Source organism: Seriola lalandi, unplaced genomic scaffold, assembly GCF_002814215.2.
Source record: "Seriola lalandi dorsalis isolate HSWRI2012SDOR001 ecotype SW California unplaced genomic scaffold, Sedor1 jcf7180002055008, whole genome shotgun sequence".
In the NCBI taxonomy this organism is placed as follows: domain Eukaryota; kingdom Metazoa; phylum Chordata; class Actinopteri; order Carangiformes; family Carangidae; genus Seriola; species Seriola lalandi.
In genome coordinates, this window is record NW_019525551.1 from 629,754 (window position 1) to 657,405 (window position 27,652).

The 27,652-nt window shown below is 41.5% G+C and overlaps 1 protein-coding gene across 1 annotated transcript in view; it reads right to left on the bottom strand.

The window, feature by feature from the left end:
• Positions 1 to 27,652, bottom strand: part of agbl1 (AGBL carboxypeptidase 1) — a 144,308-nt gene that overhangs the window by 115,147 nt on the left and 1,509 nt on the right. Inside the window, exons 2-6 of the mRNA XM_023397390.2 lie at positions 13,504 to 13,577; positions 5,697 to 5,760; positions 5,141 to 5,287; positions 4,693 to 4,824; positions 2,485 to 2,578 (exon numbers count right to left, since the gene is read on the bottom strand). Coding sequence (XP_023253158.1) covers positions 2,485 to 2,578; positions 4,693 to 4,824; positions 5,141 to 5,287; positions 5,697 to 5,760; positions 13,504 to 13,577 — 511 coding nt within the window. The remainder of the gene's footprint in view (positions 1 to 2,484; positions 2,579 to 4,692; positions 4,825 to 5,140; positions 5,288 to 5,696; positions 5,761 to 13,503; positions 13,578 to 27,652) is intronic.

Sequence of the window (27,652 nt, forward strand, 5' to 3'; positions counted from 1 at the left end):
CAGTTACTGACATTAGATTTTAAAAATATGTAAAAAAAAAAAAAAAGACACTTTCTTGCAGAAATCCATACCTTCAGCTGTAACACAGCCAAAATGATCAGCAAATCAAAAAAGAAAAGTGAAGAAAATGTTCAAAAAAGAACAGAGGGACCCCTGAGGGTTAATAAATCCCATGAACCGCTATTTAAATTACCACTATTATGTTTTTTTCGGTGCTAAATTTAACATTACTGGGGAGGAGAGCAACACGACTAGAAGTGACAGCGAGAGAGGGCTAGTAGCTTCTCCTCTCCTCTGTCTCAGCGGAGACCGTCACAACTTCATTCAATCTTTTAACAAAACAAAACAAAAAGCAACGAAGGAAGCAGTAAATGGACTTACATATTTAAGACCTAACTAAATGTAATTTAAGACCTAACATGCGGCTAATGTAAAGCTAGCGGAGCTTGAAGAGTTGGTTATCTGGTTGCTAGGCGCACGCACACAGGTCAGGAGCTGCCGTTGCCATGGCAATGTGAAAATCTGCCCATAATTTGGCTTCTACATGGCTTCAAACAACTGCAAATTATGAGAAAACCGTTACTTCTTTTCAAAAACTGAAAAGACCGTGCCAGACACTGAAGCCAGAAGTTTCTACAGTCTCTATTTTATTCAGATATTCCTTAAAATGAGTGCGTAAGCTCAGTGCGAAGACAGAGAGAGATTCTTTTGAAAAAAAAAGACGATTACATTAGGTGTCAATGAGAGTGAGACAGGTATTGCTGCTGGACTCGGCACCCCTGTTTAAATTTTACATTTTCAAAGTTACATTTTATGAATCCCAACAACTATGTCTACATTTTCAGAAAGAATTATTTGTCTCCTTTTTACGGTTTGGCCGTGAGCTTGAGTTAAAAATAAAAATAAAGGTTATTTTTTACTGCTTCACGCACTCTAGCCAACTGACGCTTTCACTCTAACTTTGAAGAAAAAGTGATTTGCACTCCTCCTTTGAGTGCTCACAGTTTGAAAAGTTTACATGTTATGTAAAAACAGTTCCTTTGTCTTTTTGAGAGAGCAGAAGTTTTCCTCCGTTTTATAGTTTGAATCACATTTCTACATGCAGGTATGAGAGAGCTGGGTGCAATTTTGTAGAAAAAAGGTGGGTTTCTAAAGAAAATTCCAATGCATTCCTAATGCATTATTTATTCCCAGTTTTTTGGGACTAACTTTGGGAAAAATTGGAATTTTAACACCAAACGTCATAGCACCTCTTTCGGGATCAAGACGCACGTTTTGATGTATATATTACCGGGGTTTTCTCAAAGCTACGGGACGGGTTACGCGCCAAAATTTGGCGGAAGAATAATAAACCCGAAACAGAATATTAATAGATGCCTCGGAGCTGAGCACCCGTGGCACTAATAATAGTGGGGGGGGGGCGCGGCTGCTTTTGAGTTCTCTTAGGGGAGGCCCACTATCCCACACTTTGAAAACCCCTGTTCTCGGACAACCATCACTGCAGCTCTCCACTGATCTGGACTTCATGTCAGAGAGTCCAGACGAAGCCTCTCCTCAGTGACGGTTTGTAAAGAAGCAGGAAAAGGACTCTCAGACTGTGAGAAACCAGATTCTCAGGTCTGATGAAACCAGAACCTGAACTGTTTGGTCTTAGTTCTAAGTTCTGGAGAAACCAGGCACCGCTCATTACCTGAACCACACCATCCCAGCAGTGGAGTATGGTGGAGGCGGCACCAGGCTGTGGGGGGACAGGGAAATTGGTCAGGATTGAGGGAAAACCTGGTCCAGAGCTCAGGACTTCAGGCTGGGCTGAAGGTTCACCTTCCAACAGGACAGTGACCCTTGGCACAGAGCCAAGACAACACAGGACTAGCTTAAGGACAACTCTCTGGAGAGACCTGAGCATGTCTTTCCACTGATGTCCCCATCCAACCTGACAGAGCCTGAGAGGATCTTCAGAGAAGAACGGCAGAAAATCCACAAATCCAGGTGTGTAAAGGTTGTGACATCAGACCCAAGAAGGCTTGAGGTTGTGATCACTGCCAAAGGTGCTTCAACTGAGTCCTGAGTGAGGGAGTACAGTTGCATCTGAAACCATCGCTAACTCCCATTTTAAATAAAAAAGTGAACTAGTCCTAACCTAGCCAACTAAGGCTAATTCTAGCTCCATAAACTGCCAAAGTAAAGATAAACAAGTCAGTGAATGTCACTGACCCATCTATGTGGTCTGCTTCTGGGTTCTGAGAAAAGGATATTTCATCGTGTGGGTCAGGCATGACCCATCATTTATTTACACATTAGCTGAAACTTGCTAGCTATAGCTAAGAGGCTAACTTGGATGTTTTGATTGAGTGGTAATCTTGGAGTGTACTGTTAAGTAAATACCTATCAGTCAGTGTTATTTAGGAACTGTTAATGACCACTGACATTTTTCTCAAGTTGTGAGGATGTCAGCAGTCAATGCACAAACCTGGGTGTACATACCTGATGGTTTGCAGGTGTTTGGTGGTATACTGAGGGATGAGGTGGAAGATGATGTCCAGTCCATGGTTCTCTCCTATTAGTTTTGCTGTAGACACTGTAAGCAGTACACAGGAAGATCACTGAGATCAATTGAAAAATTTAAACACAGATGCTCCAACATAGACAGGTTGATCTGAAACCACAATGTTGAGCAATAAAATCCTCCATTTTGAATGAAGTTTCTCTGTCAGATTTGGGAAAACCTCACCCTTTAAGTTCTGTTTTTAGGAAGCCTCTCTTCCCTTCTTTACACTGGTTTCCAATTTTTTTGAATATTAATTAATTACATCAGGGGCTTGAAGACGCCTCGGTCCAGATCACATCAGTGAACCTGTACTACCTCAAGAGGCTTCTTGAAGTGAAGTGACTAAGTTTTGAATGATCAGTAATGAATAAACAATATTTTGGGTCCTGCCTCAGTGTAATTTGAATGGAAAGGAGTCTTTATAAATGTAGACAGGCAGGGCTGCTTTTACAGACTCAAATATACATCAGCCATTAAAGTGCCTGCAGTTGTCACTAACAGCCCATCTCACTACTTCATATTTAACCCTACACACTTTGTTAGTGAAAAAGCACTTTTCTTATGTATGAACTGCACCCAGTCTCTGGGTGGTGATTAGGGATATTGGATAAATGTAAATAAACAGGCTGTGTCTGAAATCACAGTGAACTCTTCGTGTGTTAAACCAGAACCTGCTTCTTTATAGACAAAAATATGACTCTCTAGAAAGTTGAATCATTTCTATTTTAATTTTGATTTTACATATAATTTTAAATTGAATTTATTAGTTTGGAACTGAAATACAGTGGCAGCCTGTGGAACCTAGGACTGCCAGTGAGGTTCCACAGACTGCCACTGAGGTACCACAGACTGCCACTGAGGTTCCACAGACTTCCACTGAGGTTCTACAGGCTTCAACTAATGGTCCACAGGCTGTCACATGAGGTTCCACAAGCTACAACTGAGATTCCATAACCTGCCACTAAGGTTCCACAGGTTGTCACCTGAGGTTCCACAGACTGCCACTGAGGTTCCACAGGGTGCTACTGAGGTTCCACAGACTTCCACTGAGGTTCTACAGGCTTCAACTAATGGTCCACAGGCTGTCACATGAGGTTCCACAAGCTACAACTGAGATTCCATAACCTGCCACTAAGGTTCCACAGGTTGTCACCTGAGGTTCCACAGACTGCCACTGAGGTTCCACAGGGTGCTACTGAGGTTCCACAGACTGGTGTAGCCGCTAGAGTTCTAGAAGCTGTCCCTGAGGTTCCACAATCTGACACTGAGGTTGTCCAGCCTGCTACTGAGGTTCCACAGGCTGCCACTGAGGGTCTACAGGCCTTCAATGTGGTTCCACACACTTCTACTGATGGTCCACAGGCTGTCTCTGAGGTTCCACAGACTGCAACTGAAGTTCTAGAAGCTGTCCCTGAGGTTCTACAGACTGCTACTGAGGTTCAACAGGCTGTTACTGTGGTTCCACAGACTGCAACTGAAGTTCTAGAAGCTGTCCCTGAGGTTCCACAAGCTGCTACTGAGGAACCAGAGGCTTCCACTGAGGTTCCATAGGCCGTCACTCTGGTTCCACACACTTCTACTGATGGTCCACAGACTGTCACTGAGGTTCTACAGACTGCTATTGAGGTTCAACAGGCTGTCACTGTGGTTCCACAGCCTGCTACTGATGGTCCACAGACTGTCACTGAGGTTCCACAGACTGCTACTGAGGTTCAACAGACTGCAACTGAGGTTTGAAGGGGTGTCACTGAGGTTCCACAAACTGTCACTGTGGTTTCACAGGCTGCTACTGAGATTCCACAGGCTGCCACTAAGGTTCTATAAGCTGTCCCTGTTGTTCCGCAGACTGTCACTGAGGTTCCACAAACTGCCAGTGAGGTTCCACAGACTGCCATTGTGGTTCCACAGACTACCCCTAAGGTTCCACGAGCACTGCAGCCAATGAAGTTATTCATGTTTAACAATACAAATTCAAATTATGTGATTGAAATTTATTTTTTAATGCAATTATCCAAGCTGAGCAATTCAACTTTAAAAAGAAATGACTCAAATTCACTTTCTAGTGACTCATATTTTGTGTGTGTGTGTGTGTGTGTGTGTGTGTGTGTGTGTGTGTGCGCGCGCGCATGTGTGCATGTTCGTACCTGATGAAGAGAAGACTTGGATGACCCAGAGACAGGCTGCAGCCCTCTTGGCATGTGTGACATTGTATTTAAGCAGATTGAGAGTGAGCAGCACAGCTCCAGCCTCCTGTGCCTTCATACCAATATGACGGTCTGCACAGACAAACACACATATTATATTCATGAATGTGCAGACAGAGTACGGCCAAAACAGGAGATTAGCACGAATTTGCAGCTGACATATCTGGAAACATGGAGCAGAGCCTCAGAGGAAAGTTTCAGCATCTGGTGGATCTATGGCATGAAGAGCAGAGGAACTACCCAGTGTTAGTGTGCTGTTCCCAATAAAGTGCTCAGTGGGTGTATATGCACCTGAGAGTTGTGTTGCACTGTGGTGCTCTGATGTATCTGAGGTTTTGTTGAAAATGTTTTCCCCATCACGATCACATATTAACTCATCAGTCCTCACCTCTGTGTCCAATCTTGGCCACCAGGTGCAGCAGTGGGAGCAGGACGGTGTAGTTGGGACAGAGGTTACGGCCGGTGTTGACCAGAGCAGTCAGAAGGGCCTCACTGCCTCCTTTACTGATCATATAGTGGATACGACGATCTGTACCTGAACACAGACAGGTAGAGGATACTCTTACTGTTACTTGTATGATTATTGGAGGTGACAATGAGACAGCTTTTAAGTGTCAGGGTGAGAAATGATGCAAAGATCCCATTCTACACTTAAGACTATGATAGATGATGTGTTTCAGTAAAAATATTTGTGTTGTTATTATATTGCCTCTATGAGCACTATGGATTTCAAAATAAATGAGTATGAGATTTCAGTGTTTCAGCTGCCAGTTTAAGTCTTTTTGTGTGTTTTCCTGCATTTGTCCAGTAATTAAGCTGATTAGATTTCTTCCTATCCTGCATTAAGCAACCACTCTCCTGGGTCCCTGTGTTTACTCCCTGATACAAGTTAGTCCTCTACCTGCTATAATTAGTGGTAAAGAGCTGATATGATCTTAGCTCACCAGCTGACAGGAGTTCATCCAAGATATTGAGGATATTCAAAGTACTTTCCACGTCCTCTTCATTCTGAAGACACCAAACACAAAGACAAGGTTATCTCATGTATCAGAACTCTGTATTTTCTGTATATAACCTACATTAATCTGCTGTGTGGTTATTATATGTGACAATACAAAAATGATTTCTTTTAGCAGATAGTGAATAAATGAATAAATTAATGGGACCACAAGTGGCAATCTACCATGATGGGGCCCACTGGCCCTCAGGGCATGTGTGAGTGTGAAGGAGCCATTCCCCAAACAAAACATAAGAAGCATATAGGTTTACTTAGAGAGCTGATGTGTCATTTACGCTCATGTTAGTGTGACACCAGCCTCTCCCGAAGAGTTTCTCCTCCTGAATGTTGAGAATAGTCTGATGGTCGCTGCAGCCATCACAGTCCAGAGCTGATTAAATTCTGCAGTTTCAACAGAAATATTCTGTTGTGGCCAAACATCTCCCTCTTTAAAAGGTGTGTTGTATGAAGAGACGTCTTCCATTTCGCAACTATCTGCCTGATATAAATAGCATCATGTGTTGGATGCTGACTGCCTGTTTAGGTGGCCAACACTGTGCCTGTTCAAACAGAGACAAACAGAGTCGTGTTTAGCTCCTGTAATGAGACACTGTTGCTAAACACAGAGGTAACAGCATCTCTGGTTATGGGACATGTCTAATGCACCTATTAATCCACTAGAGCATCCTGCCACTGATTGCTGCAGCCAAATGAATCAGAGCAGTTTGGTTTGGGTCAGCATGTCTCTGGTCTGGTGACATGACTCCTTTAGAATAATCTAATGTGTGTCAGAGACAGAATGCAAGCTTTCACTGAGCATCAGACTGAAATCAGTCTCGTGTTAGAACAGCATCACTGGAGGTGTTGTTTAGGATCCTAGTGAGCACATTATATTTACTCTCTGTGACAAAGCTGTTTCAGAATAATTTTAAAAATTTTATTTCATTTTAAGTCAGAGTAAAAACAAAAATGACATGAAAAGTTCATCATAAACTGAATGAAAAGAAACAAAGCAGCAGCCGGACAGAGCTCTCTGCTCTCAGCTTTTCTTTGATATCTGGTCTGGCAGCGTGTGCATGCTTAGTGCACATACGACTGTGTTTTTGTGCATGCGAGTCCCTCCTGCTTAACTGTTGGTGCTCTCCATGTTTACAAAGACACAACTGCCCATAGATGAGATGGCACAGTGCAGTACACAGTGTTCCAGGGGAAAGCCACTAAAGTTTTTCGTTTTTTAGATGATTCATTTCTGTGGTAACTCTCCCTAGAAGTGGACATCCAGCTGATACTCCAACATCTCAACACATATGATCAGGAACAAAGAAACTCGGGGTCACACCTGAAGGCTTAAATGAATCATTGGAGCTGGTTCATATCTCTGTTCATTAGTTGACCACACACTCATCATGGTGCGCAGAGTCCTGTTTCCATGGACATCACAGAGGAAGCCACTGCATTACTGAGCTGAGGTTTGACGCTCTACGACACGCTGCACAACACTACTGAGACATGTTTGATGGATTGATGAGACTGAGGTTGAACAGTGAAGAACCATCCATCCATTCATTTTCTGCCACTTGTCTGTGGTAGAGATAAAACAGTTACCAGTTTCACGCTAAATTATGGTAAAAATACCAGACGGTTAGCCTTAGGTAAACTGCTGACCTTTGGGTGAGCAGGAGGCCAAGGATCCATTATATGTCTGGGTTTTATGGTTATATTGCTGTTTGTGGGTTTATCTACATCTATCGGAGAGTTAGTAATGCACCCCCCTTTTAGGAGGTTGGAAGTAATAAAAGTGACACAGAGAGGTAAAGGTCTTGATGTTAACAGATTACAGGTTACAACACCCAGAATAACATGCTATATAGGACAGTTATGTGCCAAAGCACCAGATACCCAGCTGCATATCCTCTGCATATGCTCACAGCCAAACCAGTCCATCTTTGGTATACTGAAAATAACCGTGGTGATCAAGTGATCAAGGATCCAATTTTTCTTCACATTTGTTCACACAGGTTTTGAAGCAGTTGAACATCAAGCACAATCAGTCCTCCGCATACCATGCACAAAGTCAGGGGGGACTGGAACGATTCCATCAGACTTTAAAGTCTTTATTACGTGCATACTGTGTTGAGTTGAATGCTGACTGGGAGGATGGGTTACCGTGGTTGTTGTTGGCAGCCAGGGAGGTAATGCAGGAAAGCACAAGATTCAGTCCAAATGATTTGGTGTTTGGTCTCATTGTGCATGGACCTTTGTCGGCTCTGCAAAATGCAGAACATGGTTGATTACATGAACAGTTTAAAGCACCGGCTTTATTTGGCTACAGAGTTGGCAAAGCAAAAACAGTCCTCGTTCTTTCAGCCCAGGCGACCAACTTTTGGCTTTATTGCCTAAAGTCGGGTCACCTTTTCAAGCGGAGTTTTTGGGCCGTTACACAGTAGTAAAACAGCTTTCAGAACAGAACTACCTCATTGCCACTCCTGAACGTCCTAAACATCATCAGCTATGTCACGTAAATCTCCTGAAGCCATATTATGCCCGTGAGTCACAGGAGCTCCGGCGCATGGTGCGTCTCATGAGCCGGGAGCTCCAGTGCAGGGTGATCGTCCTGTGTGTGTTGGTAACACAGTCTCATCGTGTAGTGAAGCTTCTACTAGAGACAATTTGCCTAGTCATGATTCAGCATTGCTGTGCGGTCGTCTGAAAAATTCAGAGGTTCTCAGGAATCTGGCAGGTATTTTGGGTCACTTGTCTGAGCCGCAGCAGGTAGAGACAGCTGAACTGATAAATGCTTATCCCAGTTTGTTTGGAGATGTTCTGTCGCGCACACATGATATAACATGACATTGATGTTGGAGAAGCGAAGCCCATTAAACAGCAGTTCTATCAGGTGAATCCTGAGAAGCATAAGTTTTTGGATTCTGAAATGAAATGATTATATGTTGAAAAAAAGGATTGCTGAGCCATCCTCCTCGAGCTGGGCTTCGCCTTGTTTGCTTGTGCCAAAATCAGATAATACCCCTCATTTTTGCTCTGATTTTAGGAAAGTAAATAGCATGGCTAAACCTGACTTGTATCCTCTGCCTCACATTGATGATTGTATTGATCAGGTTGGTGCTGCTAAATTTATCAGCAAGTTTGATCTGTTGAAGGGGTATTGGCAAATTCCTCTGTCAAAGCTGGCACATGACATTGCGGCTTTCACCACTCCATCCGGGCTGTATGCCTATACTGTTGTGCCCTTTTGGGTTGCGCAATGCACCTGTGACATTTCAACAGGTAATAAACCGAGGAACTTGGTCATTTAGATGGATGTGCGGTGTATTTGGATGACGTGGTCATTTATCCCGATTCTTCCCCGATTCTTCCCATATTGAGCGCATTACGGCACTGTTCCATCGTTTGGCTGAAGTGCGTTTGACAGTAAATCTGGCAAAGTGTGAGTTTGCCCGAGTGACTCTGACGTACCTTGATCGGCAGGTTGGAAGTGCAGCCTCTGTGGGCAAAGGTGCAGGCAATTGAGAAGTATCCACCACCGGCAACCAAAAAAGACCTTATGAGATTTTTGGGTCTAGTGGGCTATTACAAAGGTTTTTGTTGTTACTTTTCTACCATTGCTGCTTCTCTGACTGAATTGTTGAAAGCAGAGATAAAGTATGTCTGGTCTCCAGTTTGACAACAAGCTTTTGAAAGTGTGATAAATTCTTTGTGACACTCCTGTCCTGGCTGCCCCACGCATGGATGGACCATTCAAACTTCAGGTTGACGCAAGTCACGTGGGTGCAGGTGGAGTATTATTACAAGAAGATGAGCTTGGCATTGACAGACTGGGTTGTTTCTTTTCAAAAAAATCAGTTGAATTATTCTACCGTTGAAAAGGAAGCAGTGGCTTTGATTTTGGCACTGCAGCAGTTTGAGGTGTAGTGGGGTCAAGTCCTGTGGTGGTTTATACAGACCACAATCCTCTGACCTTTCCGAACTCACTGCAGGGTCCAAACCAGAGGCTCATCAGGTGGTCCTTGTTTCTTCAAGCATACTCCTTAGACATACGCCACATTAAGGGAAAAGATAATGTGGTGGCTGATGCGCTTTTTAGAGCTCTATGCCAGTGATTGTGTACTCTTCATGTTGGACGTCTGTTTTCTCTCTCTTAAATAGCTTCAAGGTACCAGTGGCTGAGAGGGATTGAGACCAAAAGGTGGATGAAAGTATGCCTAGCTTGGTGTAAGTAGTCTAAGTGTTAAGTTGCTTGTTAACATGTAAAAAATTATAGTTGCTATATTTTCATGTAGCCTATGTAGTGATTGATTTAAAGGTGGCTAAAATCTAAAATCTGTTAAGTGATATTATTGTTTTGAAAGCCAAAGTTTTAATTTTATCCTATAATTTTAGATCCTGATCAGAACACCAAGCGTCAGAACAGTTTCTGTCTGGTTGAAGGCAAAGGTCAACATCACATGCTTTGCACTTCCCAGGGGCTTTAGTTTGCTTTCCCAAGTGTATCCGGTAATATGCACAGGTCTTGTGTCCAGCAGTAGCCTTCACGCTTTTTGTCAATCAGTGACAAAAGAGAGTCCCTAACATTTCAGTGTATACAGAGGTCCACATAGTGCTGGAGTCTGCAAATTCAAACAACTTGAAACCTCACTGAGCTGGTTTGTCCCTTATGTACTGTTTCATGATGGTATATCCTTCACAGAGCACCATATGTTCATCTACAGAAAGACTCCTGCAGGCATGATAGAAAGGTTTCACAGGCCTCTGAACCATGACCATGAGGGAACAGTCTGTCATGCTTTGAGCTTCTCTCTGTCCTCGTCTTGGTCACTCATTTCAAGATGTTTCTGTCACTTGACATCAGCTATGACAGGAAAAGGAAAAGATGCAGCGTTTCCACCAGTAGTCAGTTCTGTTATCCAGTTTGTGTCATCTCCTCACAGTCTGTTCACTGTAGAAACAGACCTGTTAAAATGGATTGAGTTAATATGATGATTGTTCAATGTATTTATCATGTTTAGATTTGGTCCAGGCTGTGCTCACACCAACATCCTGTCAGCGAGCAGCTCATTACACCTCCTCTCAGACCGTCGTCTGAGAGGAGGTGTAATGACCTGTTCTCCACAGCAGCTACAGTCTCCCTCCATCCTCCAGCCTTCATTTCTTTAATTCACCATCCATGTTCAGATGAACGCAGTGAGCCACACGACGCACTGTGTAAGTGTAGTGATGCTGTAGGACATGATATTCAGATATTTGAGTTGATACATAATGTCAGTGTGAAAGTTGAGGTTTCACCTCAGCTCTTCAGAATGTAGTGAGCTGTGTTGGTGACATTAACAGTCGTTAGTGTTTTTTTCATGGCTCTGGCTGGAGACTTGAAATAGCTACTGATGCTCATGGGTACTGTAGTATTAAGAGTCATTGTACATACAATGACACAGAGTTGTTATTTACAACTTTAGTTATATCTAAAGTAGATATCAGTCCAACATGTCTGTGGCACACAGCAGCTTGAAGAGGTCCAAAGGAGTGTGGCCATCCCCTATGTTCACACCAGACTGTTGTGGTGGAGCAGCATCAACACAACAGTCTTCTTTCATAACTGCAAAATGTTGACTGTCATGTGTTTTTTAACCAGCGCCCTCTGCCCTCGCTCAAATGAGCGACAGGACTGCAGGTTTTTTTTAACAAAGGGTTAAAGTCAACCTTTAAGGTGGTACTTACATTGTCTGGGAGTACATACTGTTTGGTAAAATCTTCACTGTATGGTAAAAAAACACAATTCCTTATGGTTGAAAGGTGGACAGTTGTGTGCAACTTGAGTGAATGTACTTGAGTTTATTTGAGTAAATGTTGACTGTTTTGACAGCTGCTTTTGTTAAAGTCTCATTCAGTCGCGTTTGGGGCAACAAGGTCAAACTTCACTCTGCAAGGCCTGTGTGATCAGTCACATTTGAAGCCCCCAGCTTCCTGCTGATCACTTAATGAGAGACCAGAGAATGTGTCCGTGTTATTATTTTTATGTCACCCCATTTCCCAAGGCTCAAGTGTCAACCACAAACCAGATTATGCTAACCTGATATACAGCGTACGCAATGTGGATCAAGTCTGATATGTTTGATACAGTAATAACCTGAAGCAGGCCAAAGAACATGTGCATGCATATTACAGAAAAGTCTCTGTGAAGTAAATGTTCTTTTAATACAAACTCGTCACCTCAAAGAGAAACTTTACCTCTGTTACTGCACTGAAAGTGACAGACACACCACACACCTGTCTGAGCTGCACTAACTGACATACTATTAAGAGGCTAGCCTGGCTACCATCTACCAATAGTCTGCACACGAGGCATTCATGGAACACTGGTAACTCGTAGCTACAGAAAATGACAAGGGTTACAGCCTCCACTTCTGCTATAGTCTCTGAATGTACAGCAGTCACACACCACTACATGTAACTTCTCTACCTGTAGGAAACACTGACCCCATTAACTTCAATGAGCAGGTTGTCGACTTTGTCTTACTATTATTTTTTATTTATTATATTTTTATATTTTTATCACATTCAAATGTCTGAATCTTAATTAAAAAAAATAATTAAAAGGTCATCGTTTATATTAACATTATATCAGTGGTATAAAATCGTCTTCACAATTATATAACTATATAACTTCTTGCAATCAAAACATAGTTATCATGACAGACCCAGGTGTCTCTCTCTGTGTCTTTGTAATGACATACATGTGGGTTGACTGCACCACAACCACAGTCCTGGTCTACATTAAACGCAACCTGGAGCTGGTGTTTATGTCACGTCCCTCTGCTGTGACCTGGGAAGGATTCAACTTCAGGGACGGGATTAATACAAGATTCTGCTCTGCCTCTGGTGCCAATACGTGGGAAAACTACTACTCATCATGTAGTTAAACTGAGCAGAATGTAACTTAAAAAAAGGAAACGGTTAGCATGACGAATAACATTGTTTATGGGGCCGGACCAGATACGTCTCTCCATCAGTGTGTTCACTGTAAATACATTCAGTTGTAAGGTTTCTGACATGACCTCGGAAATAAATATTTAAAAAAGATTTTAACTCAAGGTCGACTTACTAGATTTCTCTGGTGATTTGCCTGAGGGTTTGTGTCATTATATTTGTTTCCATCATGAGTCGTTCTGTGAGGAACCTCTGCTTTACTTTTTGAAGAGCATCACTGACTGGGACTGGGTTGGTCTGACGTGATCAGTGAAACAGCTGCAGTCAGGATGCAGAGTAACTGTATGGGAGTACTGTTCATCAGAGTAGTCATACTTCTGTACTTTACCCTCTACTTGAGAAGGAGTTTTAATAGTTGTCCACTCCTGCTTTTGATAATGTTATAGGTCAACTATGGGATCGGACTCTGAAATGTCAGCATGGACCAACAAATCCCAAATCTACTGGGGATATATGACTAAATCTGGGCTCTATGGTCTCATCACTTAATACCTCCAGTGGCTCGAATGACAACCTCACATACTGTTAATTTAGTTCTAATACAGCAACAAACCTTTATGACATTTATGTTTATGATGAACCTTTTCCACAAATGTCAGCAATTATTAAGAATTAAGAAATTATGTATCTGTCTGAATAAGAAGCCAACTGCTAACTAAACACTTTAAATATACTGCTCAGCCATGTTGTTAGTTCTGTATTTAAAATACAGTGAAGAACACTGACGAACACACAGTGACACTGTAGATCCCTACCTGAAGAGCAGAGAAGAGGACCTCTACACCGCTGGACAATTTCGGGGAGGCTGTCATTCTTAGTCGCCCTTGTTCTGTGCCAGACAGACAGACAGATAAATGAATAAACAAAAAGGTAAACAAACTGTTAAACAGGCATACAGAAAACAGACGGACAGGAAAGAGAGGAGAGGAGCACTGACGGACAGAGATCGTCAGTCAGGGGAGACAGACAGAAGAAAGTGCATCCTGTGCATACGTCACACATATACACACACACACACACATTCTCGTTTTCTCTCTGACTCACCAGCACAGACGTCCACATGCAGCTCTGCAGCTGACAGACAGAGACTGATCGACTTAAAGTGACTAGGAATACCCACCAGATCCAGGCAGCGTGCGTGCGTGCGCGGGTGTGTGTGTGTGTGTTCAGTATGTGTTTGTAGTGTGATTCTGTGTATACAATGTGTGGTCAGTCTTTTTAACAATAAAAAATCTATTGTTCTTGTTGGAGAATAAAGTGTGGGACTTTGCTCATGCTGAAGAACACTGTGAAACTCGTGAACATAAATACATGTGCTTAAATGTGTGTCTTGTTGTGTCTAAGTGCATGCATGTGCTTGTGCATATGTAACCCTACCCCTGCAGGATAAAGCACTCCAGAAAACATTTGCACTGTGGTGTTGAGAAGGCTACCACTATAAAAAGGCCTCGACAAGACCAGCAGGGCAGCTGCAGCACACACACCACAGTCAGCGCAGACCTCAGCCAATGAGGGTCTGTGATGGCTGATAGAACATTAACCTTGAAATCATCCTGTTCTTTACAGCAGTCACCAAACACTGACAGATATATGTGTTCAGTCATCTCCGTTACAACCAGCTCAGGAACAGAAACTCTGAAACCTCTGAACAATACTGCATACCAATTTAAGAAACCCGTGTTTACTTCACTTACATGTGGCACAATGGATAAATGTACACACCGATTTACCTGTTTACTAGGTCAACCCAGCTTATACAGACTCAGTATTATTATCACCTCTCTATATGCATCGACAGCAGAACAAACTATGTCCTCTACAAAACTAAACTGAGAGGTGAAGTCTCTATTTTACGCTGATGACCTTGTTCTGTTATCTCCTACTGAACCAGGACCACATCAGAGACAGGAGATAGTAGTATTGATTTCACTGTTATATCTTCAACGGTTTTTGAGGAAATCCCCCCGGTGCAGACAGTTCTGTCCAAAGCTCCCACAGATTCCCATGTTGAACTACAAGCGCTGACTCGTGGTTGTATGCCTCCGCCAATCAGACTAGTTTCAGATTACATCCCTATTTTTCCAGAGTTATAAAAAATATTAACCACTGACCTTTGACCTTTAGACAGGAAAATCAAACCAGTTTGTCATCGAGTCCAAGTTAACATTTGTACCAAATTCAAAGAAGTTCCTTCAAGGCATTACAGATTTTGCCAGGCCAAAACCGTGTTTTGTGAAGTCACCGGGCCCTCGACCTTTGACCCCCAAAATCTAATCAGTTTATCCTTGAGTCCAAGTGAACATTTGTGCCCAATTTGAAGAAGTTCCTTCAAGGTGTTACATAGATATTTCCATCTCAAGGCCAAGACCGTGTTTTGTGAGGTCACCAAGACCTAGACCTTTGACCCCCATAATAGTGTATGTTTAGTGAATGTTTGTGCCAAATTTGAAGAAGTTCTGTCAAGGCGTTACTGAGATATGTCCACGAGAGTGGGATGGACAGATGAACAACCCGAAAACAATATGCCTCTGGTTCTGGCTGTTCCAAGAGCGGAGGCATAAAAACAGAGATAAGGGGAGTTTTAAACTGCAATAAAACCTCAACCATAAACAGGTGATACACATATAAGAGATCATTGTCTTCATTATCGTCTTGGGATACTGTGTAGTGAAGAAACTTTTACTTTGCCTCCAGGGAGGCGATTTTCAAATAGAATCTTCAGGTTAAACAATACAATGCAATAAAACAATACAATAGGACTTGTAGTTTTCCTTCTGTTTGATTTTCGATGAAAAGTTTAATCTTAAAAGCTGTTGTTTGCCTAGGGTTAAAGAGGGGATTGTGGTTGCACAACACATACTTGCATACTTGCACTACTTACATGCTTTAGGTAAGCCACCATCGTGGTATGCCACCGTTGTATCTAGCTACAATGCTGTGCTCCCTCATATCCATTTCTGCAAAAATACCTAGCAGCATCTGAGAGCCAAGCAGCTCGTGCACCAAGCAGCATGCACATTCCAAATTTTTGTAGGTATTTTCTAGTTATTATTGTTTAAATTTTTTTTGGAGGGAAAACAGAGGCTATTATTTGGCTTAATGATCAGCCTCTCCAGAGGATCTTCAACTTAAGTCTGCAAACAGGGAGGGTCCCAGTCCTGAGGAACACATCATGTCTTGTTCCAATAACCTAAAGTAGGATGACCAGCTGAGATAAATGCCCTCACATCACACATCGTGAAGACCCTGGAGCGGCTGATTCTCCACCTTCTGACACCACAGGTTGAACATGCACTTGAGCCCTTACAGTTTGCCTACAAGGAACATATTGGAGTGGATGATGCCATCCTTTACATGCTTCACTGGCCCATTCTTACTTGTATGAGCAAGGTGGTTACAAGAGGATTATGTTCTTTGATTTTTCAAATGCATTTAACACCATCCAATCCCCATTCTTAAAGACAAGCTGGAAGGGATGGGGCAGGATCCCTGTGTGCGTGTATCAGGAATGGACAGGAAGAGGAGTACAGGGATCTGACGATGGTTCAGTGAATGGAGTGACAAGAACTGCTTCCTTCTGAACACCTCCAAGACCAAGGAGATGGTCATCGACTTTCAGAGGTCCAGGCCCACCCTTCAGCCAGTCAACACTCGAGGGAAGGACATTGAGGTGGTGCACACTTATAAATACCTAGGTGTGCACCTGGGCAGTAAACTGGACTGGTCCCTGAACACGGATGCCATCTACAGGAAGGGGCAGAGCTGGCTCTTTTTCCTCAGGAATCTCAGGTCTTTTTGTCGTCTGCAGTGAAATGCTGCACATGTATTATCAGTCAGTGGTGGCCAGTGTATATTTTTTATGCTGCAGTCTGCCGGGGCAGCAGCATGTCCGACATGAAGACAAGGAGACTGGACAAGCAGGTCGAAAAGGCTGGGTCTGTGCTTGGCAGGAGTCTGGACTCACTCAGGACTGTTGTGGAGAGATGCATGCAATGTAAGATGGAGGCCATCTTGGACAATACCAACCATCCTCTCCACAACATTCTGGCAGGACAGAGAAGCAGCTACATCTGCAGCAAATGTCTCATCTCACTGTGCTGCAGAACAGAGAGGTTCAGGAGATCCTTTGTTCCCACTACCATCAGGCTGTATAATACCTCAGCCAAAAGAAGGGGACTAATTTAGTTAGTATTGTTTATTCATTATTAACTATTTTTATTATTATCAACAATGAGCTGATGGACACATGAATTCCCCCTTGAGGATAAATAAAGTATCTATCTATCTATCTAGCTATCTATCTAGCTATCTATCTATCTATCTAGAAAAAAAACACTGTGGAGCAGAACCAGGCAGATACACACATTAGCATTCAAAAGAAAGCACTCACAATTCTTAAACTTCTTAAATCCCTACAGCCTGGCTTCATTTTGTTTGAAAAAATGATGGAACGATACAGCCCAACACCTGTGTCAAACTTTTGTGCAAGGGAGGATGCATTACTAACATGGCAAAATACCTTCGCTGCCATGGTGTACAAATCAACGAGTGTACTGTGTCTGAGCAGCTGTTTACTTACCAGTCTAGAAGAAAAGTGAGTTCATCAAACTTCATTCCTTTAATCACCAACAGCTGTCTCCAAAGGTGGAAACAAACACCAATGTTAACTCTTGTCTCTATCACGTCTTTCTTTCTACTGAAGTTAGCATGCTAACCAGATAGCTCCGGCTTGGTCCGACAGTCTTGTCATTTTCGGATACTGAGTAACTGTAGCTGCTCAGAGGACGTAATATAACCTCTGGTATTGACAACACAACAATGGATGAAACTCTTGCCAATACTAGTAAGTAAACAACTGTTAATGCTAATGTTAGCAATGTTACAGTGTTAGCAAATCGGACAAATAGCTCCTTTAAAATACATACAATAAGGGTAAGATGCAATAAATAAGTTGATGATATCTCTAAGGGTGAATCTTTTCTGTTTGTTGGTTTGTAAGTACCAGCTCAGCTCCCTGTGATTGGACCATGATGTGTTATATACATCCTGAAGAGTCAAGTGGTTCATTGGTCAAACTGAAAGTTTAAGGTCATTTCACAGACACAAATTAGACTTAAGCCTCATACTGGACCAAAGATAATTTGAATCTTCTGTCATGGACTTGGAGTTCATGAAGTTTAATCGGTGTCCATGATATCACTTATAGAGTACATGACACAGTCTAACACCTGGTGATGTGTTAAGGGTCTGAGCAGCAGCAATAGTGAGTGCTCGTTTTACAGAAGGCCTAAGAAGTGGAGAATAAGAATGAAGTATTGGGGGAAAATCCTGAAAAAAACGTGTGTATCTGACCACATTCAACCACAAGAGAGTGATGTAAAGACTTGTTTTCTCACTAAATGTTTTATTAACCTGTGTGTGTGTGTGTGTGTGTGTGTATGTGTGTGTGTGTGTGTGTGTGTGTGTGTGTGTGTGTGTGTGTAATAGAGACAGACTGAGTCAAGCTGAAGGACACACTAGCTGAGAATACCCATCCTTAATCCTAACATTGAGCCACTGAGTCATAGCCAGCTTTCCAGCCCACATGAACTCTGGAGCCTGTGGACTCCCCCCATAAGGTCACACACACACACACACACACACACACACACACACACACGGGTCATCCCAACAAGGCATCAACCAAACACACACTTTCAGACATGCAAAAACAGGCTTTGTCTTGTCTATCAGGAAGAAAATGGAGAAATCATACAGACATTTCTGTCACACAAAGGATTCCCCTGGGTTGACACAAGTATATAATGCAGCACATACACAGATGCACCCACACCCACACACACACACACACACACACACACACACACACACACACACATTTCCAAAAGAGAAGATCCTGTGTATAGCTTCAGCTGTCTGGTTAATTGGTTTCACTGATGCCTACAGACAACAGGCTGTGATAGTGATACACATCTATAACTATAACTTTGCTCACATTACTGAGATACACACACTGAGTGTTGACATTTTAAGAATATATTTGTTAGTTGTGTTGTGTAAATGAACAATATTTAAATTAATGTGCACTGCAAGTCTAAGTATTAATAAGTACTGTATTAGCAGTGGTGGAATGTAATTAAGTAACTACTGTGTATAAGTACATTATTGACGTACTTGTGCTTTACTTCAGTATTTCCATCTCGATTCTCAATTCGCACTCAGGGTAAATGCTTAAACTTTAGTGAGTATGGACATGTTATACCTGGTTAGCTCAGTTGGAGTCTATTCAGTTCATTTTTCAGTAAGCATCAAAACACATAAATATAATTAATTCATATTTACCAGCATCATAAACCAGTAAAACCGGTGAAGCGGTGTGACTCCCTACCTTGGAGGATGTGATTCAGTATTTTTTTCCCATTATTTCACATTAAAGAGTAAAGCATGTTTCTCTTCTGAAAAATAAACTAAGTAGTCAACAGCTCCCATATTATCAGGAGCAGAGGCGTGAAACTTCACACAGGAGTTTCTGACAAGACGAAGAAGGAATGTGATGATTTTCATTGTTCTTGTATAAAGTATATCTAAGTTATTGTTATCAAATATGACTTTTTTGAGGGTTAGGATAAATAAATACCATGTATGAGCTGAAGGTTAAGTTTTAGTCACATGGTAAACAAGAAGAGTTTTAAAAGAAATTAGGAGATGTTACCTTTCAGATGATATCCCATATATGCATTTTGGCCTTATAGTTCCTCTGTTATAGCTTTTTCATTTGAATATGCAAATATATGCAAATTGCATTCAATTGCATGGTGGATCTGAAAGGGTAATTAACGGCAATATAGTAAAACACAACTGGAATAATATAAAATATGTCTTCATAGGAGCAGTTAGAACAAATATATTCGCTGACAGCTGGATTATAATCTAATCTAAACCATTTATTACATTCTTTTTATTATAATATCACAACACAATACAATACAAACAACAATACAATTTGTTTTAAACATTTTTATCATTACAGATGAAGAACAGAGAAATTAACTACAAAGCAAGTTCAACATACCCAGGATAACTTTTCATTATCTGGCTAAACTGATCCTAAGGTTGTCAGTCCTGATAACCTGTACTATGAAGCTGGTTATCACCTGGCTCTGTTAACTCTGGTGTACCTTTCCAAGTACGAGCGTGTTCATGTGAAAGAGGTAGAGTTTTTAATTATAAACAACATCATCAGAACCATGATAAAGTATTAATATGATATGAGAAGAAACACTGATACCTGCAGGTCAATTCAGTTATAGTATAGGTTAGTATAGTTTCATACCGTAAAATTCAACAAGGTGAAATGTAAACATACTAGAATAGAAAAGAAACAGTACAAGTAATGTCACTGATTAAAGTCACACTGAGGATAAACTGTAAATAAGACAAAAATCATGAAGTGTCTTCTTTTATCTGATTATGAACAAACTGTTATGAACATGTGAAACAGATGAAAGTTAAAGTGATGTCAAACTGTTTCTGCTGCCAGAGCTGATAGGAGGCTGGAGGTGGGTGAGGAGCTCAGCTTCTGATAACAAGTTGCATCCCTGTGCTTTTTTCACCCACAAGCTTTCTTTAGTAGAGTGCACGTTCATAATCCCCAGAGGAAGAGTCCTTCAGGGTTTACTGCTCTGTGACCTTCGCTCCAGTATCCCCCTGAAGGACAAGCATTACATTTTACAAATGTTCTAATGATAAAAATGCTCAGTATATTTATCCTGTCCATTTGTACATGTTGTTGTCTGTGATCACTGCAGCTTTCAGAGACTGTTTTCATGTTTATTTATGGTGCAGCAGCTCCATGGAAATAATCCTGGACCAGTGCTGTAACACTGATTCCTGTTGGGATATAAATCACACTGCAATTGAAACTTTAAGTATGGGAGGCCCTCTGTGATAAAATGTTCCCATAAATCAGACAACGTGAAAAAAGTGAGAATAAACAGGTGGAGAAACACCACCCTCCTCCACTCAGGCCAGATGATCCAGACTGACAGTGATACACCTTCAGGTCTTATCACAGAGGAGAAGATCTTATTAATAAAAGGCTCTGACCATCTAATATACTCTAATAATCTTTATTATAAAAAAACTAATTAATAAAACTCTTATGGCAACATAGTGCTGGGTACATTTATCCTCATCATCATCATCAACATCATCATCATCATTGAGATAATCCCCTTCTCCGTTGTTTTTTAAAGACTCGGTGTCTCTCCATTAGACTGTGACTGAGTCACTAAGGGGTCACTGGGGGTCATTGAGGGTCACCAGAAAAAAATCTGCCCTGTTGTAAATCTGTGTATAGAGTTTCTCAGTGTTACAGCTCCTGCAGCTCCAGACAACATGAATATACAACATGAATATGCAACATGAATATACAACATGAATACGCAACACGAATACGCAACACGAATACGCAACACGAATACGCAACACGAATACCCAACACGAATACCCAACACGAATACGCAACACGAATACGCAACACGAATACCCAACACGAATACGCAACACGAATACCCAACACGAATACGCAACACGAATATACAACACGAATACCCAACACGAATACGCAACACGAATATACAACATGAATACACAACACGAATATACAAAACGAATACACAACATGAATATACAAAACGAATACACAACATGAATATACAGCATGAATACACAACATGAATACAGAACACTGAATCTTCTGTGAAGATGTTAAATGATAATAGTTTGAAGTATGATCCTCTTTGCCTCCACCAAGGAGCTTTTGTTTTTACCTGTGTCTGTCTGTTTGTCAACAGAACAAAAACTAGTGAACCACTTTTCACTGCACTTGGTGCAGGGATGGGTCCTGGATCAGGAAAGAACCCATTAGATTTTGGGGCAGATGCAGATCATTTACTATGAATTTGAATTTCCTTCTCTGAAGTCTGATGTGTGCTGTTTGACACTGGCCTTGATGGAGGCCTTCTAGTTATATAAAAGATGATTACTGACACTGTTCATTCCCAGGTTGATCCAGGTGAGTAGAGGTGGTAGTGAGTATCACAGTGACTACTGACTGATGAAGGTTCACAGCTACTATTACAGTTTTTGCGATTGCTTACACACTTTTTGCACAATTTGGCTCATTGTGTCAAAACTCAAAATACAAGCCAAATAAGAAAAACCACCTGGAGCTGAAGGTTTCACTTGAAACACAAAATGGAACACTGCAATCACAACCTGACAATCCTTTTTCAAAATGGCATTTCTTTAACAAAACCACATACACATGCACTATCTGAATTAACTCTTTGATAGCAGAAACAACACAATGCAGAACTTAACACAAACCACTGCTGTCATTACAGCTTAGTATATGTTTTAAATTTGTCATACAGGCTTCACACAACACAGAAATAGAAAATATTCAGAAAACAACTCATTTTACCAGAACAGGTTTTTACAGAACAGTAGAATTTACAGGTTTCAACAGAAAATGTATTCACTGTACTGTGGATATGGTGTAAAGTGACTCTGATGTAAAAAAAGAAAAAAAAAAAAAAACAGGATTACAATGTCTACATATTCACATAAGGAAGGGGTTGGGGGCAGATACAGTATGCAGATACCCCGACAGACACCACCCCCAGAATGGGGGGACTAGTGCAGGTCACATATTGGCTGCTACTCTGTATCGACGGAGGTTGGACTGATTCTCTGCTCAGTCTCCCTCAGTGTCAGGCCATGATTTATGACAAGTGGCCCTTTTGTCATCTGAAATATGCATCTGTCTACTGCCTGATCTTCTTTGTTCTGTATCTTCACAGTTGAGTGTAAACCTGTTCTGTGACAGAGTCATATAGACTTCGATGCAGTTGCACAACCTGTAAGTTCTACCGTTCTGCAAAAACCTGTTCTGGTAAAATGAGCTGTTTTCTGAATATTGTCCATCTCTGTGTTGTATGAAGCCTGTATGACAAAATTAAAAAGGTGAACAAAGTTATAAAGACAGCAGTGTTTTGTGTTAAGTTCATCAATGTTTTGTTGCTGCTTTCAAAGAGTAACACAGTAACATGGTGCACGTGTGTATGATTTTGTTAAGGAAATGCCTTTTTGAAAAAGGATTGTCAGGTTTTGGTTGCAGTGTTTCATTATGACATAGAAGTAACATGAAACTGTGCACTGTACAGTATAACTGTTTATGGTTGTTGAGAATATATGTGTGTGTGTGTGTGTGTATGGTAAAGATATGTGTGTGAGGGCTGCAGTGGAAAGGAAGCTAAAACAGGATCTGAGCTTTTACTTCTCAGAGGTCTGCTTATAGCAACTAAACATGATACAGCAGTGAAGCAATGGTCACACATACACACACACACATACACACACTCACACACTCACACACACACTTTTTTTATCATTATTCCTGAGTGAAAATTGCCTTTCTGGGTTCTTCAACATGCTCAAAAACTCATGAAACTTTGCACACATGCCAGGCATGGTGAAAATTTTATGGTTCTTACACATGGGTGTGACCAAATGGCTCAATAGCGCCCTCTATTGTAGCACTACTCACACTATGTTTCACCTACATGCACTGAACTTGGTGGGCACGTTACATGCCAAAACCTACAAAAAAACATCACCACAACCCATACCCTGAACCCAACACGAAATGAGCTATTTTGAATTTACTCTTCATTTTTGAGATTTAAAGACGTCATGCTTTAACAAACTCCTAGCGAATAAATAAGATCAACATCATATTTGAGCAGTTCATCTTAAAACCTTTGCGATTTTAAAATTTTGGCAAATTCAGATGATTCGCCATGAAAGAGGAAGCCGATAGAACTTCAGCATGCATTGTCCAAACAAACCAACATTTGTATGTTTGATAACATATATGTCAAAATTAAGTGATAGTCATAGCCCCACCTTGTGGCAAAAGGAAATTCAATGTTTTACAATTTGATGAACTCCTCCTAGAGGGTTGACTACACCTATCTCAAACTTGAGCAGAAAATATTTGGTGATGCTTTATTGTGAAAACTTTGACACATCATTGAACGGCCTGACAGTAGCATTGTGGCGACTTACGATCTTTCGCCATGAAACAGGAAGTTGTTATAACTCCAGCACACCTTGTCCAAACTGCTTCAAACTTTATATGTTTGATAAGAGTCCCGGCCTTAAGACATCTACATGGCCATCAAGATTGAGCATGGCAAAATGGCTCAAGGGTGCCACCTAGAAAATTTCAACGAAATAGCCTCTGCATTACGTTTCACCTAGATGTATGAAAATTGGTCAGCATATGTGACACATGGAGATGTACAAAAAAGTCTCTTGGAGCCATATCCTAAACCAAACTAGAAGTCATTTTGAATTTAGTGTGCAATTTTGCTACATTTTTCCCCAAAAAACTCCTCCTAGAGAATTAATCAGATCAACATCATATTTGGTAAGTCTCACCTTAAGACCTTTGCAATGCTAAATTGCGAAACTTTGGATTTTTTGTTGGATACCTGCCCGTGACTGCGCATTGCCATAATTCGCCATTCAAGAGGACATTGCTATAACTCCAAAACATATTGTCAAAACTGCCCCAAACTTGATATGTTTGATAAGAGTCCTGGCCTGAAGACAGAAGTGCCAATATTCACTTTTATTCATAGCGACCCCTTGTGGCACCACTGCAGTCTGCAGGAGTGCAAGGGCCCGCTCAATGCTGCTTGCAGGTTTAATTATCATGATTATTTTTATTATTATTATTATTAGTAGTAGTAGTAGTAGTAGTAGTATTGTGAGATTTATGATTAATAATAATAATCATAATACACTGAGTGTGCAATCTGTCTACTGTTAAACGTCAAGCCTCAGTATGTGTGTAACCTTCTAAATACACCACAGAGCCGATGAAAGTAGAACAAGGAAGCATTGCATTGCCTGAGTATTTGACATGGCTGCAGCAGTGACAGTTGTCTGAGTAACAGCATTGCTTAAATAACACTTTAACAGTATTAATACTGTGCTGTGCTCAGGGACATGTGGTCTGTGTCATCATAGGAACAGAAACAGTGCAGCTCTCAACTGTGAACTAACTAACTAACTAACTAACTAACTAACTAACTAACTCTACTCCCTGAGACTGAAGATTGACACTGTCAATCAAAACCCAATTAGTCACATATTTACCCAATCAGATGTTTATTTATTTATGTATTTATTCTCCAAGTTTATTAATGAACATATTTTACAAAATATGTCAAGTTCAAACAGTTCACACATCAATAAGATAGCTGATTAAAATAGGGATTCCAAATAAGTATACAAGAAATTAGGAATTAAATTAACAAAATTATTAAACTCTGAAAATCTCGATCATCAAAGCCCACAAGAATTAATTGCCCATGTGATTGATCTTCTTTCCATTTATCAGAGCAAAGGGACCAAGTAATGAAGCCTTTTTCCCTTCCTTTCTTGCTTTGTCCACAAGGGTTTCTATCCTGCAACCCCGTCCTCAGGAGACAAAGCCTCGGCAAGCGTCAGATTATTATCCTTGAATCCTTTTGCACACTTCCAAACAGCGTCGCGTATACGGTGAAGTGCAAACAAGATGATAGTACACCGGTAGGATCCATCCTTTCTTTTTTGGCCAAGACAATTGGCTATGTCGCCACGTTCTCAGGAGCTGATTCTCTTTTTTCAACTCTTAATCTATGACTGTGTGTGTTTCAGGATGTAGTCACACAGTAATAATCCACAAAAATAAGTTCCCCAATAGATGACAGTTTCTCAATTTGTTTTGAAGTTGTCTCTGTTGTCATTCCAATGGCAGAAATTTTGCGGAATGTCTCGTCATGTTTGTTTGAAAGTTCTTTAATTGCTGCCAAGGTCTCAGAGTTGCCGCTGCCACTACTACCTTCACCGTTACATTCAACTCAGTGACAGGTTTCACAGGCAGGTTAAGTGGTGGTTACGCATTTTCATTTATCTCCATTTGTTCCGTTGCTGGTACATACAGGTCAGTGGCGGCTGCTGGTCTTATAAGGAGGGGAAGCTCATTTTTCGGCCTACATCATAAAATGTGTCCGTCTATTTAAATGTAAATTCACAGAGTGACAGAAGAGAGTCGCCAAACACAACGCTAGTTGTTTTTAACAAAGACAAAGTCGCTGAGGATCAGTAACGTCTCTAGATCAACTCGGAATGAAAAACTTGAAAACTGCTCCGGTGGATGCTTATACTTCAAGATCGCTGATTCGCTCATTTCGCTGTCAATCAAAAAGGGATTCAGCCTCAGACAGATCATCCAATCATCATGCAGAAGCCGAGCGTCCGGGCCAGCCCACTGCTCCATAGCTGTCTCTTATACACATCTTGATGCTGTTTGCAGCAGAATCCTGGATGTGCTGTTGGGGGCGCTAGTCACAGGGTTTGCTGCTGTGCACCTATCGCACAACACTTGGGCCCAATTCCAGTCCTGCCCCTACACACTCCCACTCAGAGAAGGAGTGTAACTCCATGTGGAGTCATACTCGCAGTTGTGGAGAGTGTCTCATTATCATACCATCTATTTTGATGGTAAATCTGCCACCATTGTTACTGCACACTGTACCTGTGCAAGTGTAGCAGTTGTGAATGAGGAGCTGATTGACTGTTACCTGGCAACAGCAGCAGCAGCACTCAGGATTACGTCCTTTTAAATGAGTGAGATAACACTGGTGCAGCTGGTGACATGACAGAGGCCTGAGGTCACCGCTCAGCTTATTCACTCATTCACTATCTAACAAACAGAAGAGACACTCAGTAATGACTTTCTTCAAATTTCAGACACAGATGATCCTCTCTTTGCATCATCGCTGCCTATCGTTTAATCTGTGTGATATTAACAGTAATGGATACATAATGGATGTCATGTCTGAGCCTCAGGTTCACACTCAGAATTCAGACACTGACATAAAATGGCGGACAGCAAATGCAGCATATTAAGGAAGGAGTGCTTTCAGACACAGGTTAAGACTGACAGTCAGGTTGTGTCTGAAATCACTCACTCGTTCACTACTCTCTACTCGTTATCCAGATCTATGTAGATGATTATACAGTGAGCTCATCAGTGAAATGTAAAAAATTTTCTCTGCATTTTTCTGCATGATGGTATATAATAATAATAATAATAATACATTTTATTTAAAGGCGCCTTTCTTGGCACCCAAGGACACCGTACACAGTTACACAAATTTCGATTAAAATACATTGAGAATTAATTAATTAATTAACAACAATAAAAATGAAATATAAAAATAAAAACAATACAAAAGTGACAGAGCAATTGGCATCAGATGGAAAAGGCAGTTTTAAACAGATGTGTTTTGAGTTGAGATTTGAAATGGGGGAATGAATCGATATTTCTGAGTTGGGGTGGTAGTAGATTCCAGAGACGGGGAGCAGAGCAGCTGAATGCTCTACTCCCCATGGGGGTGAGACGGGCAGAGGGGACAGACAGGTGTGTGGAGGAAGATGATCTGAGGGAGCGGGAGGGAGTGGGAACATGGAGGAGGTCGGACAGATATGGGGGGGCGAGGTTGTGGATGGCCTTAAATGTTAATAGAAGGACTTTGAAATGAATACGGAACTGAACCGGTAGCCAGTGGAGCTGTTGGAGGACAGGAGTGATGTGGTGGATGGAGGGGGTACGCGTAATGATACGGGCAGCTGTGTTCTGGACCAATTGAAGTTTATGGAGGGATTTAAGAGGGAGGCCGAAGAGGAGAGAGTTACAGTAATCCAGACGGGAAGTGACGAGGCTGTGGACAAGGATGGCGGCAGTGTGGGGGGTAAGGGAGGGGCGGAGGCGATTAATGTTTC